General features: G+C 38.0%; 1 protein-coding gene across 1 annotated transcript; it reads right to left on the bottom strand.

The window, feature by feature from the left end:
* Positions 1 to 2,406: 2,406 nt before the first annotated feature.
* LOC118240126 (uncharacterized) lies at positions 2,407 to 10,700 on the bottom strand. The gene is made up of 7 exons (XM_081695070.1): positions 10,571 to 10,700; positions 8,173 to 8,511; positions 7,684 to 8,088; positions 7,458 to 7,574; positions 3,158 to 3,236; positions 2,596 to 2,720; positions 2,407 to 2,489 (listed from the first exon to the last, which is right to left on the bottom strand). Exons 1-7 carry the CDS (start codon positions 10,698 to 10,700, stop codon positions 2,407 to 2,409), a joined length of 1,278 nt encoding a protein of 425 aa, XP_081551196.1.
* Positions 10,701 to 13,940: the final 3,240 nt, after the last annotated feature.

Below are 13,940 nucleotides of genomic sequence, written 5' to 3'. Positions count from 1 at the left end.
GGGAGGTTAAATGTCATACAGTGAAGCTAAAATCATACCATCAACTAAATAATTCTCCATAAACTAGATAAAGTCTCCATCAAAATTCTAATAATTTTACTGTTTAAACATTTTCTTTTTCCCACCAATCATTGATATAAATGAATAATTATTTTTACAAATGATAAAGGTATAAACTCACATATGATTATGACTAGAAAGGTTAAATGTAATAATCCATGTATATTCATAGTGGCATAAACAAAACCCTCCTTTCCTCTCATGTAGATTCAACTAAAATTCAAAGCCTTGTCAGATAAGAAAGGAGGAGTCGTGTTTTCATGTGCTGAGAGCTTATTGGCTGGCTGCCACTAACTGATTGACTATATTGCACTTTCATAACATATAGATCTCTATGTGGTACATACACTATGTACACTGGTTTGGATGCTGAAAATTATTCAGTGAATGAATATAACTTCACAATCTCTTCCAGGGACACTGAACGAAGATCCGGGGAACAGCATAAACAGCAGCACTAACTTATCCAGTTGTTGTGTGCTAAATCAGATGTCATAGACTCTGTTTGTGCAATATGTGTTGTACCATACCATTGTAATGAAAAGGAAAAGGCAAATATAAATTTGAATGTGGCTTTACACAGATTCTGCATTCACCATAAAAAGCATACACTTATCATATTTTCTTATATTCTAAGATGAATAAATAAAATGAATTTAAATGAAGACCTGCTACTGTAAGTTCAAATGAGGATGACTGATATTTTACTCATAGAACAAAATACATGAGAGGAGCCCCAGTGTGATCTACAAATAAACAGCTAAAAGTTATGGGTCTATCTAGGTGGTATTCCTCTGCAGTTCTAGGGTCATAGCTGCTTTACACTCCTTTGTACCAGTACTGTAAAGGCCCAGCAAAAAACAATTTAATGTTAATTTTAGAGGGGAAAAAATCAGATGGTAAATAAAATATACTGAAGGTGACTGAATTATATTTTAACAGATATTAAAAAAAACAACTGTGCCAATTCTTTAACTTCCTTTCTCCCCTACATTCAGTGCTAAATTAAAGTGGGAAAAATAATGTGTGGCGTACTATTAGTCTTACTAACACTATCTTCCCTAGCTAACATATTCAGTGTAATTCTTTGAACACATACGCATGGACCTTATTCAGTGAAATATCAGTGATGTAATAAAAGAACACTAGATATGAATGTAAATCTATTTTAAAAAATTTCTAAGGCTATCCGAACTCTTAACTGGCTTCTCTACTTGGGCCAGAGCTGGAATTATGTTTTGTTAAGGTTTGTTATTAGGCAAAATGGGAGTGCCAGTATCGAACTTGTCAGATGCTTGTGGATATAAAGGGTTTTTATTTACAGCAGCATTATCATTAATTTCATTGTTGAGTATACAACAATGGCCAATGCGACAAAAATCCTTTGTGTATAGCCACACTCGGTCTCCTGACTGATATTCTGGGACCACCTTTCTGGGACGGTCCATCTTCTCCTTGTTTTTCTGAAAAACCTGCTCCACATGTGTTGGTTATTCCCCTCCCATACCTTCTCATTGTATCTCATCCACTCGTCCACAGCAGAGACATCTTTGTCAGTCACAGTGCAAGGGGACTGATAATGGAGTATTCACTCAAAGGGAGTAAGACTGGTGGCCGAGTTAGTAAGTGAATTCTGTACCATTTCTGCACATATAAGATATTTGGACCAGTTCTTAAGATGCTTGAAACAATAAATCCTTAGGTGTTTGCCCAGCTCCTGAGTTATTCTTTCACATTGTCTGTTAGACTGAGGGAAATAGCCTGATGTTAGACTCATGACCACTTCCAGGTCTTCAAAAAATACACACCACACCTGTAATGTAACTGGGGGCCTCTGTATGACAAAATATGTTCCAGAATACCTAAGGTCAGGAACACATGGTTAAAGAGGGCTTCAACTGTTTGAAGGCAGTGGGCATGCAGGAAAATGAGATAAAGCAAACTCCTTGTGAGAAATGATCTATTACTGTCTGGATGGCAGTGTGGCTGAAAGATTCAGGCAGGTCTGTGATAAAATCAATCTCCATGTGCATCCAGGGGCGTTCAGGTACTGAGATGTGCATAAGCTTCCCTGCAAAGAGAGATTTAAGGGTTTCATATTGAGAGCATATGGAGCATGAAGAGATATATCTATGAACATTAGACAGTGATTCCCACCAATAATGGTTAGACAACAATTGTATTTACAGGTCTCCCCTGGGTGTCCAGTTGTCAGAGATGAGTGTGCCCAGGTTAACAGCTTCTCAACATGGAACTGGAATTTACCCTCTGGACAATCAGATGGGATATCTGTAAAGGTTAGTAGCTCCTTGATCTCATCAATCTCCCATCTTACTGATGCCATCTTTACCTGTGCTGGAAGGAGGTGTCTGGTGTATCTGGTTCCTCCTCTCCCTCCTCCAGAGCATCGGTCTTAGTATTGCGGGAACCTCAGTGGTAAGTAATTTAAAAATTGAAGCATGAGGAAAAAAAGGGACAAGTGGGCCTGACGGGAATTGAGGTGCTTGGCCATGTGTAAGTACTCAAGGTTCTTACGTTTAGTGATAACTAAGAAATGGTGGCTGGCTTCCTCAAGCCAATGTCTCCACTCCTCCAGAGCTAGTTTCACAGCTAGGAGTTCTTTCTCCCCAAAGCCATAGTTATGCTCTGCCGGTGTGAGTCTGTGAGAATAAAAAACCACAAGGTGTAAGAGTTCTCAGCTCTCTGAGATAGTACTAGCCCTACACCAAATTTAGAGGTGTCTAATTCTATGAAAAAGGGGCAGAGGATGTTTTAGAACAGTTAATGTAGTAAACCTAGTAATGTAGTAAACGCTTTCTTAAGCGCCCAGTTCATATTCCATCATGTATCAAAACTTCTTCTTGGATTAGTACTTATTTACTTGGTTGTCAAATCTTAAATGCAAAGTTGGAGCTACTAAACCTGTTCTCAACTCTTCTTCTGAATCTTGCCCTGATAAGTATGCACCATATAGTATAGTATAGTACTTTCCCCTACTACCATAAGTTTTAAAATGCATGTTGTTGTACTAGAGCAATAAATATGCTCTAGTATGGTGTAGAATAATCTCTGAGAGCCTTTCTTGTTTCCTGATAACCTGATGGTGTGGGATGACTGTTCTCCTGGGGATTCTGGGATATGTAGGTCCAATCTGTAGTTCTCAGTTGTGTGGAGGACTGTGTGACACCTCTCACAGTGAAGAACACAATGTCTTCTTGACATGACTAGCTACAAGTCTGAACAAACTCTTCTCAACCTCCAGTACATGCTATGCGTTGTGTGAGGGCATGCCAAGCTTGCCAGTAGTCAGTCAATATGTAAAGTGTTACATGTTTCATAACCATGTAAGAAAGAACGTGATAACAGACCCTTTATTATTATATTGGACAGCAGACTGAGGCATAGAATAAAGAACTTACTGTTACCGTCTGGGTTGACAGGACGCTCCTGGGAAGGTGTGCGTGTGGGAAGTGAGTGTATTTCTTGACATCGGACTATGCAACCTCTATTGAGAATAATAATAAAATATATTAATATATATACTAATAATATATATGTCTTTGTATATCTTTGTACACCTCAGACCAAACCTAGTCAGTCCCCTGGGTGATTCTGTGGTGCAGCATTGTTATGGCTGTGTTAAAATAGGAATAACTTGTATGTTCTTGCTATATGGACTGATTTTATGCACTGTTCACTGCATGAATATTTTTGCTTTTATCTTTAGATAAGTCAAAGTGCACAGTGACTGGGAATGCGCAGTACTAATCTCGTCCATCTTTTATGTTGCTTCAACACTGGGAACTTTTGTGGATAAGGCACAGGACACTGTTTTTATGACATTTGCTGGTGTGGAGAAAACTGGAAAATAAAAAATAGAAATCTTCAGCTGAGTCGCTTGTCCTGTCTGCACCCTACCATGGGGCCTCCCCACTGCACGTTACGTTACCACAAAGAATTTGGCTGAAATTCCAATGAACCATTTTAGGCAGTTGAGAAAAGTTATTTCCTTTGGAAGAAAATTACTCACTCTGGCATAATCATTGGGCTGTCTATATTTTCAGAATTTTTAAATGTGCAACAAGGTATATAACAAGATAAAAGATAAAAAGGATAACAGGTCCGCTTTAAGGAGGCAGGTTATAAGTAAATAAAATAAATGGAGAGAGAAGTCAGCATGCACTGAGCAAACAGAACTAAAGGAAAAAAATAGTTTTCTTTATTTGTAAACACACAAAAAAGAAGTAAAGAAACTAAACTAAATTAGGAAGTCATCATCCATTTTAGCCTTATGGAATCAAGTCAAGATCCACCTAACTTCACTCAACAGGTCTAAATGCAACAGAAAGAGAAGAAAGAAGAGCATTCAAAATTTCTAAAGGACCCTTTAAAGATAGTCAGCAGCTTGCTGGAGTAGAAAAGATATGAATAGACCCAGGAATCATTTCTTCTCATATCTCCTCCCTCGAGACTAGTAGTTCAAATCAAGCCTCAAACAGATTTTTGTTAGTTTGAACCCCCATCAGTAACTTTAAATCTGAAATGAGTAGTTTTAGTTTAGCCAACCTTAGTTTTATTCATAGCTATGTCAGGGCAGTGGTAGCTCAGTGGTTAAGGTACTTGATTAGTGCTAAACTGCAACTGTTGGGCCCTTGAGCAAGGCCCTTAACCCTCATTGCTCAAGTTGTATTCAGTCATAATTTTATGTTGCTTTGGATAAAAGCATCAGCTAATTGTAAATGGTATGGATTCTGTAGAGCTGAGCCAAGTTGTCTATAGTATAGCACCTGTCTTACAATGTTAATAACTAGTTTTATTCATTAATCAATAAACTTCATATTTATTCATTAAGTTGGTCATCATGGCAAGTATATTTGAAGAAATGGCCTTCGGTCACTGCACAAAATATGAACTAATTCAGAAATGAGACTGATATAACAAACTTTCAGTAATAAACCAGTAATAGTTGATAGTTGTTTCCCTGTATTTAGGATTGTGCCCCCTTTGAATAATTCATAAACGTACGTATTTTTGCTACCTATACATGTCTGTAGGGCAGTTTTGTTTTTTGTTTTTTTCAAAAACAAGAAGTGAAGACAAATTGTAAGAATCACATGTGTATATACTGTGGTCAACACTAAAAAATCAGCTAAAATTGTACTCAGAAAGACTGAAGATGATGATAAAGGTGACCTTACGATAACAAAATATGTAAGTATGAAAGTAAATGCTATGAAAGTTTATTGCCCCTGAAATACAAACACAGGCAACAGATTGAAATGGAGTGAACACACAAGCAAAGAGCACTTTGTGATGTGTTTTTCTTAACAAATGTCATCTACTACCAATACACTACCAATACTTGCGTTATTGAGTTGCCTGCCTTGTTTTATTTTAATATGTTCTCATATCTCAGATCCCTGTTTCCTTAATTAACATAATTTATGGGATTAGTTCACATTAAAATGCAGAAACATACATAAACAAAACTAAACCAACTATAACTATTATTATTGGTAGTGGTATTATTATGTTAGATGTATAGCACCTTTCATATACCCAAGGTTGCTTTACAATATGAAAGAAACAAACACAAAAGAAAAAGTAATGAAGTAAAATTATAAGTGCTGTAAACTGGCTACGATAGGCATGATGATTGGGGGAAAAAAAAACTTTTTCTAAATTGTAGCAATTTACATGGGAAAGGTAAATGAAACTGTACCCAATTATTTCAATTACTTTCTTACCATTACTTATGGTCTATTAATGCTGAAGTTGATTTACTTGTGAAAGTTAACCATATTAAAATATTAATTTAATATATATGAATATAGGACTGACAAATATCAACTTTTAATTTCTCTAGGGGGTCAGGTATTTTATATATTGCCCAAACACACACATGAATGTCACTGAAGGACCTATATTGATTTGCAGTGATTTTCCTTCAAAGTTAACAGTCACTGTTCTGTGTTTCCCACTACCCCACCCCTTCACCCCAGCCACATACTTATCCATTGCCCTGGGCATTGCTTCTTGCCAGATGGGTTTCGGACACATCAACACTCATTGAAACAAAACTAGGTCTTCTAGAAAACTGGAATAACTTTCATTGTTTATTTTTTTCTCATTACTTATTTCACTCTTTATTGTTTATATTGTTGCTATTGTGGTGTCCATTGTCTACCCGCTTTGAGTCTTGGTTCCTCTCAAGGTTTCTTCCTGGTGCTCTAGGGTGATTTTCCTTGCCACTGTCACCTTTGGCTTGTTCACTGGGGGCTTGGTCTTGGACATCTGTAAAGCTGTTTTATGACAACAGCTGTTGTGAAAAGCACTATATAAATAAATTAGACTTTTTTTCCTCAATGGAAGGTTAAGATCTTCATTTTACAATTAATGTCATTCCTATGCTCAGTTTAAACCACTAACAGAGGAGTATATGATTTTTGAGAACGTGTCTCTTTGTGACTCTTGCCACTTGAATTTCCTTACAGGGAAATGTATTGCAGCATAGCTCAACTCTTCTCTTTCCACACTCTAAAGAAGAAACAGTTTTGCACTGAAAATTCTGGATACCATTTTTAGCTCACTATTATTGTATACAGATTTATACCAGCATTTTAGCTTTTGAATGTCCTGCTTTTTTATATTTTTAAAATACATACATTTTCTATCTTAAAATATGTTTTCATTTAAATTAATTATAATACAATCAAATCTAAAACAACTCATTGTTTACTTTTCATAGTTTGATTCTGTCATGGCACGGCCCCTTCCCCCTCAAACATCTCCGTGTGTGTGTGTGTGTGTGTGTGTGTGTGTGTGTGTGTGTCTGTATTGCTACACCCACTCATGTCGTTCACCTTGTTGTGTGCAATTGTCATGCGTGTATATAAGTCTCGTGTCTTATCATTGAGGTTGTCAATGTTTGACCTAAGTAGTGTGTATGTGTGTGTTGAGTCATGAATGTTGTATGTAAATTGAAACTTATGTTTTTGTTCAACGTGCCTCATCCCTGCATCCTGTTTAACCCTCCAACATTACAGATTTTCATTGATAGTATCAATATCATACCTCATTCATGGGAGAAATGGAAGGAACAGATGGAGTATGATATTGCTCAGGTTCACCTACATGTTGGATGTAAAATTAAAACAATCTGCAATGAGTGTACTTATTACTTGCAGTCAGAACTGAAAATGTTACCATGTTTAATATTATCATTAGTCTGTACAATTATTAAGTAGTAGTAAAATATCATAAATGGCAGTTTAAAAACTTTGTTAGTATATGATTTTGTGTTCATTCTGTATAACAAATGTCAATTAAATGTTATTAATAAATCCTAACAGTATTGCAATTATTGTGGGCTAGTTTAAGAAAAAGAAGGCACTTACCAGAAACTTGCTGCTTTATGGTCATATTCCTTGTCTTTATCCTCATGCACAAGAGGGCAGAAATTATAATTAGGCAGAACACATTGGATGTTGCCAAGCCAATAATTTGAATGAGTTCTGACTTCTGAGAGGGATCTAAAATTCACAGATTGCGCTGCATCAGTGATATGCTGTTATACGGAAAAGAAACAAAGCACATTTTATGCATTTGGTCAAATGCTGACACTGGGTTCATGTTTCTGCTCACCAACAAATTCAAGCTTACTCCCATTCCCGAACAATATCTCTCCACACATGGCCACAGCACAGTAGTAAGTTCCAGCATCAGAGAGGCTGAGATTACTCTTTGGAAGGTTGAAGACACAGGTCTGTGTGGGAGATCCAACCTCAGAACTCTTCTTACACTGATCACTGCTGTCTCCATGAGTATAAATGATTCCTGGATGAGATTCTCCCGAGCCATGTCTGAACCAGTAGACACTGTGTACTCCTGCACAGCTCTCAGTGAGGACTGTACACTGCAGAGTCACAGAATCTCCTGGGTGAACTGTCTCTTTCAATATCAGATTGTTGTCTGTCTGGTCAAGTAATACAAATCCACTGATATAATGGTGGTGCTTTGAATTAGGTCCTGGAGGTAGAGATTGGCTAAAGTTAACCGAAAGAATTAAAATTCAAATACCAGATGTTTTTTTTTTAATTTAAGATTACTAACCTTCATATTTGAGAAACACACCATTACTGAAAACTACAAGGTCATAATCCCTTACAGCACAATAATAGATTCCAGTATCTGCTTGCTTTAAATCTGAAATCGTTAAAGTAAATTGAGTTTCGCTCTTGTTTACTTTGTATCTTCTATCATGTGTAAAGTCTCCATGAAACACAGGAAGAGAGCCAGCATAAAGATTGATGATGCATGTTGGTGCTTCTCCGAGAGACTGCCTGAACCAGGAGAAGTAGTTTTCATAATATTTTGAGATTATACACTTTAAAGTTATAGTACCACCTGGCACATATTTCTGCAGTGTTTCAGATTGAATTACAGAGATACCTGTGGCAATGTTTGAGAGAAAAACACAGTAAGAGTCACAGTAAGAATAATATCTTTTGAATGTTGTCCAGGTGTTATTTTTTTCCTAAATGGGAAAGTACACCTTACAGCAGTTGTTTAATTTAATTAATTAATTAATTGCATTTTTTAATAGAAAATCACCTACCTGCTCTTAGGGAAAGCATAAAAGTTAGGATATGTATAACCAGGTTAAGCATATTGAAAGATCCCTTTTTTACAGACTACCCCTTTACCCACTATATACTGATGGCAAGAAAAGTGAGAATGAGACCTTGCAGGTTGAGGTGGCTTTTTATTGGTCATTTGGTTGATGTCGGTTTTTATGTCAATGACAAATGCTTTCCCTATTGTCTTGCATGTTTTCCCCCTTTGTTTCAGTTGACCGCAATTCATTATATATCTTACATAGTACAGCAAACTGCAGACATTACAAAGACACTTACAGGTTCTGTCATCGTTATTAATAAAGTTTCTAATAAAATTGTAATTTTATTAAAACATCACCAGGGGGACATATATGAGGGGGACAGATGCTTATAGCTCCACCTTAGCTTTAGACACACTGTTCTGACCAACCTTCTCATCCACCTCTAGTTATTCTGAGGTCACCAGACACTCTGCAAACTGTTGACTTCCCTGAGCTTTTCAGCTCCTTTGTTTAGGACCAGTGGTGAGCACATGCAGAGAAGCACATGCAGACTTCTTGAGCAGTGGCTTCCACAAAATAAACACACCTGGTTTCATTCATCTCTACACAGTGCCAAGCCTATATATCTGTTCTCCTGGGAATGTAATTGGGAAACACTGTGATTCTAATTCTCTTCTCTCTCTCAGTCCATACAGTGTCTCACGATAACAATATGAACAGGCTGCTGAATGCACTGACTGCTTCAGAGATTTTCCTGGAGGCCATGGATTTCTTCCTCCCATATAATTTCTAGAACAGTTGCAGATAATGAAAAGAGCATCAATGGGATCTATATTTTTGCCATGACTACCACATGACTACTCATGCAGCATGAAACAGGACCTCCATTATAGTGGATGAACCGTTACATTCCTGCCACAGACTTTTGTTGTGTTCCCTTTGGGAGGCAGCTTCCTGGTTTTCATGCAGAACTCGTGTACTTCTGAGGTGATGGCTGTCCCATTAAGAAGGCAAAAGAAGAAAGCTGCCTTTTAAGACTTTTAAGACTAAGTCATCAGGCTGTTCAAAAATCTGCTGTCCCTCAGCTACTGATGTACAAGTAGTACAGTCCAACTACTGGCACGACCCGTTTTACTTCACGCAAACACTCAAGGACTGTTTATGCCACATGTTTTATTCTTTTTGTTATGCTGCTGCTTATGATGATCTGCCTCTCTCAGGCTTCTCTTCTTACAGCAACCACTGTACATTTATTGTACCATTTGATACTGGGCTGCACTGCCATGTCTAATAGCATTTTTTTGTAATGTGTTACAAAGTCTTTTCTAATAGTTACATGTTATCTGTTAGACACAGGTCATTGTATGTTGTCTGTTGCCCCAAGGCACAGTAGGAGTATTATTATTTTATTTCACTAGGCTATATACTTGTGGAATGTGCATTTTTAATGAATATGGAAATGTTATTTCTACAATCCTGTCCCTCCACTCTTTTACAAACCCCAGGAACAACCATCAGCCCCGCACAGCCATGCCCCTTCACACACACCCTCGATCTGACTCACCGGAATTCTAGCACACACCTGAGCACATGCCTTCTAGACTTCGTCTCCTGCCTGACCCTTGGATACCTCCTGAACGCTACTCTGTGCATCGACCTCGGACTGACCTGACCACGCTCACCCGTTTTACTAAACGTATCAGTTTGACTGCTAAAATAAACCTCTGCAACTGGATCCACTTCAATGTGTGCATTCCTTACACACTCTAACTTCAGAGGATTTTGCTGCCTTCTTTGTGGACCTTTTTCTCATGTTTCCATGCCCCACCACCAATTTACATCCTTAAATGTTCATAGCCCTCTACTCTACAGATTAAGTCCTACACCTACTGATATACAGCAGTCCAACTACCTGCTCACTGGGCCCCATCATATCCACACTGCTCCAGTGGATGTGGATCTCCCAGAGCCTTCTCTTTATCAGTCTCATCATAAACATCTCCGTCAGGTCATGTACCATCAATTTCATGGATTCTCCTAACATTACTATGCTGATGATGTCCCAGTAATCCTGTCCTTTTCACCATATGACATGCAGTTTTCAACTGCATCTTGGCATGTTTGACCTGTATTATAGATCGCATCACCTGAATCTCAGTCTCAGCAAGACCCAGCTGCTACACATCACCAGAGCAAATGCTCCTTGCTAGTATTTTGCCATCTCTTTTGAGAAATTCTTGATCACTCCATTCAAGAATGCAAGCATGTTATTTAGTCGTGAGTCAAGTGTAAATTGAGAATGACAGCTGGTCATCCACAGTTAAACCAAGGTTTATTGCATTCTCAGACAGTGTGATCAAGGAATTCTCAAAAGAGATGTCAACATCCCAGCAAGCACCAATTGCTCTGGGGACGTGTAGCACCTTGTTCTTGCTGAGATTTAGCTGCAAGTTTCTATTCAACATTCACAGAACTTGCATCTTCTCTCCAAGGAGGCCCTCCATGTGTTATTCAGTCTCTTGTCATCTCCAGAAAAAAAGAGAGAGAAACAGAGAGAGAGAGAGAGAGAGAGAGAGAGAGAGAGAGAGAGAGTACATTCAAATCTTTTATGTAGAGATCTTTACAACATGCATTGTCACAAAGAGCTTTACAAATGTATGGGTCCAAATCCCTAATGAGCAAGCCAATGGTGACAGTGGCAAGAAAAAACTTCCTGTGTGGAATTAAGGGAAAGAAGGACAAAGACTCAAGCGGGAACCATTCCTCATTGGGTGGCCCAGCTAATACAGTCCATGCTTTACTACATTATGTTTAGTCCAAGTAGCCACTTTGCTATAGATGTGGAAGCCTCAGTTCCTCCAGTGGTTCTAGGGTGGGCAAGCAGTTTCTGCATCCATTGGAGTAGATTGGCTGGCTGGGTGGATATGGCAACAACAGTTCATCTGTTGGTGGCACTGACACATTTTCTGACATCATCTTAAATGCTTTGTCACTGATGAGCAGGGGTAGTCCAGTGTTGACATCATCTCTGAAGTAACATGCAAATAAAATAGAAATATATAGTTAGATCTGTAAATATGAAACAATGTATGAACAGTCCACATAAAGTACATGTGCCAATGATCAGCATGCAACTGTGGCAGCATAACTAAATGGGAGGGTCAGAAGTTAACCACAGTCCTGAGGCCTCATTGAGACATTGCATTCCACCCAACATCATCATAAACCCAAATGAATGCATGAAGTAGCTGTCTGACAGTGTCAACATCTCAAATTAACAGAAAACTCCATGACAGGGAGACTTTAACCTAGATTTTAAAATGGGAAGTGTCTGAGTCCCAATTTAAAGCTTGGGGGAGAGGAGAACATGGAGTTCTGTCATAAGACCGATGGTTTACCGATGGTTTGTCTTTCATGCAATATGTTGCTGCTATTCCAGTCATTTTATTTTTCTCTTGACATGTCATTTCCATAGTTACCTAGGTCTGTTCTGCTAAACATATACTCACTTATGTTGTAAATGACCTATATCTGTTGTCGGTTTGAACTGGAGTCTTGTGAGTGGAGCATAATGAGAGCTGTGGGGAGAGGGCTATGATTTTGTCTGGAGTGAGGAGTAGCTTTTTAGAAAATTGAAGTATAGGTGTTATCTCTCATACCACCATCACTCAGCCACATGTTCATAATGCAGTTGCTCATTTTGCACTCAGTTAACAGTTATAAGGTTGCTATGGAATGGATAGTTGGGAAATGCACTTTATGTATTCAGCTAAGCTAAAGTTTAGACCTGCCTACAAAAAATGCAGTTGCAACTACATTATAGCTATTCTTCAAAAATATACAAATTACCTAAAATTTATATGGTAAAAATAGTTTAATTACAGTTATGACTGCCACCACTTCTGCTAACTACGAATACCAATCAAAAACAAGTTGTCTGACAAACAGTTTGGGCAGATTATCGGCTACTAAGGTTCATGATTCATTTCTAACTGAAGCAATCGCATACTGTGATAGAGTGAGTTCATTAAAAAAGGAGTGTTCGTGCATGGCTGTTGCTGAACATGCTTAAATTGCTTCACTACCTACTTGTAGCCAACACTATGACCAAACTATTGGAGCTGACATGGAGCCGGTTGCCTCTCATTTGAGAAGGGAGAGGGTGAGAAATTAAAAATAGACATCCTGGCATGGAATGATTATGTAACTGTTTAAGTGAGAAGTTGCTGTTTCACTCCACTCACATAATCCTGTGTTAGCAGACTTCTGCATGTGAAAGATGTGTGGGTGAAGCAGGGGAACCAACCATGAGCTCTGCCAGCAGACTTAAGTGACTCCACCTGCATTGTAACTGCACCATTTTATTTTCAGGTACTTGCAGGTCCAGTCTAAGATGGTTTTGTCATGCTTTTTTCTACACATTGAGAGCACTATAAAGATCTACAATAACATTCAAATAGACACAACTTCACAAGTGCAAATGTTTCTTGATGGAACAGATGAAAGCCTTACTGCAAACTTTACCACAAATTTCAGTGCACATCAATGTACATTTTAATGTATAGGTACAGGTCATTATTGACTACTCTAATCTCATGTATGTCATATCTGAGAAGTATACTCTCATGCACTTGTCAATAGTTTAATCTGTCTCCTTGTTTGTTGCATTCCTCTGCCATTCAGGCAGTCAAAAATCTGATTACCATTCAGTCACATGACCCATCATGTCACATGCCCCATCATTGCAAATGGTGCTATGAGTCAAATGATCTGAGTGTCTCTTTAAAACTACACAGTTTACATATGTTAATGTAAGCGAGACCACAGATGTGAAACTGACATGTGCAAAATCATTATATATGATTCAATAGAACAAAGTCCTGATGGTGCTTTGACCATTGTGGCTGGACCAAAGATTTTGAAGTTTTACATTTTCATTCACTAGGCCTTACAATAAAATTGTAAAAAATAAATAAAATAAAAAAATCTTGTAGGCTGGCTGATGTGTTGGAGCAAAGAAAATAAGAAAATAAGAAAGGGTGCAAATGGTTTCCACCACAGGAGTTCACAATTGTAATGCACTAGTATATACTGAATGCACTACTACATACTGAATCTGATATATGATGGTCTTTTCCTTGGAAAAAGGCAAAGGATTTCATTGCAGTAAACAACAGTGATGCATGAAATAGACTTGTGAGAATAAGCTTTTATATAGGTATTCTAAATTGACCCTAAATTGCCCAGCAGTTCAGTTCAG

This window comes from Electrophorus electricus, chromosome 13, assembly GCF_041902795.1.
Source record: "Electrophorus electricus isolate QZ-2024a chromosome 13, ASM4190279v1, whole genome shotgun sequence".
Classification (NCBI taxonomy): domain Eukaryota; kingdom Metazoa; phylum Chordata; class Actinopteri; order Gymnotiformes; family Gymnotidae; genus Electrophorus; species Electrophorus electricus.
Note: the sequence above shows the minus strand (reverse complement) of the source record. Positions and strands in the feature narration are given on the sequence as shown.

Bases quoted from the DNA above. Each gene is read 5' to 3' on its own strand.
- LOC118240126 (XM_081695070.1), bottom strand. From the start codon at position 10,700: ATGGTACATGACCTGACGGAGATGTTTATGATGAGACTGATAAAGAGA. The intron at 8,089-8,172 runs GTTAGTAATCTT...CTCTACCTCCAG, and splicing joins TGTGTTTCTCAAATATGAAG to GACCTAATTCAAAGCACCAC. The intron at 7,575-7,683 runs GTGTCAGCATTT...CTCAGAAGTCAG, and splicing joins TGAGCAGAAACATGAACCCA to AACTCATTCAAATTATTGGC.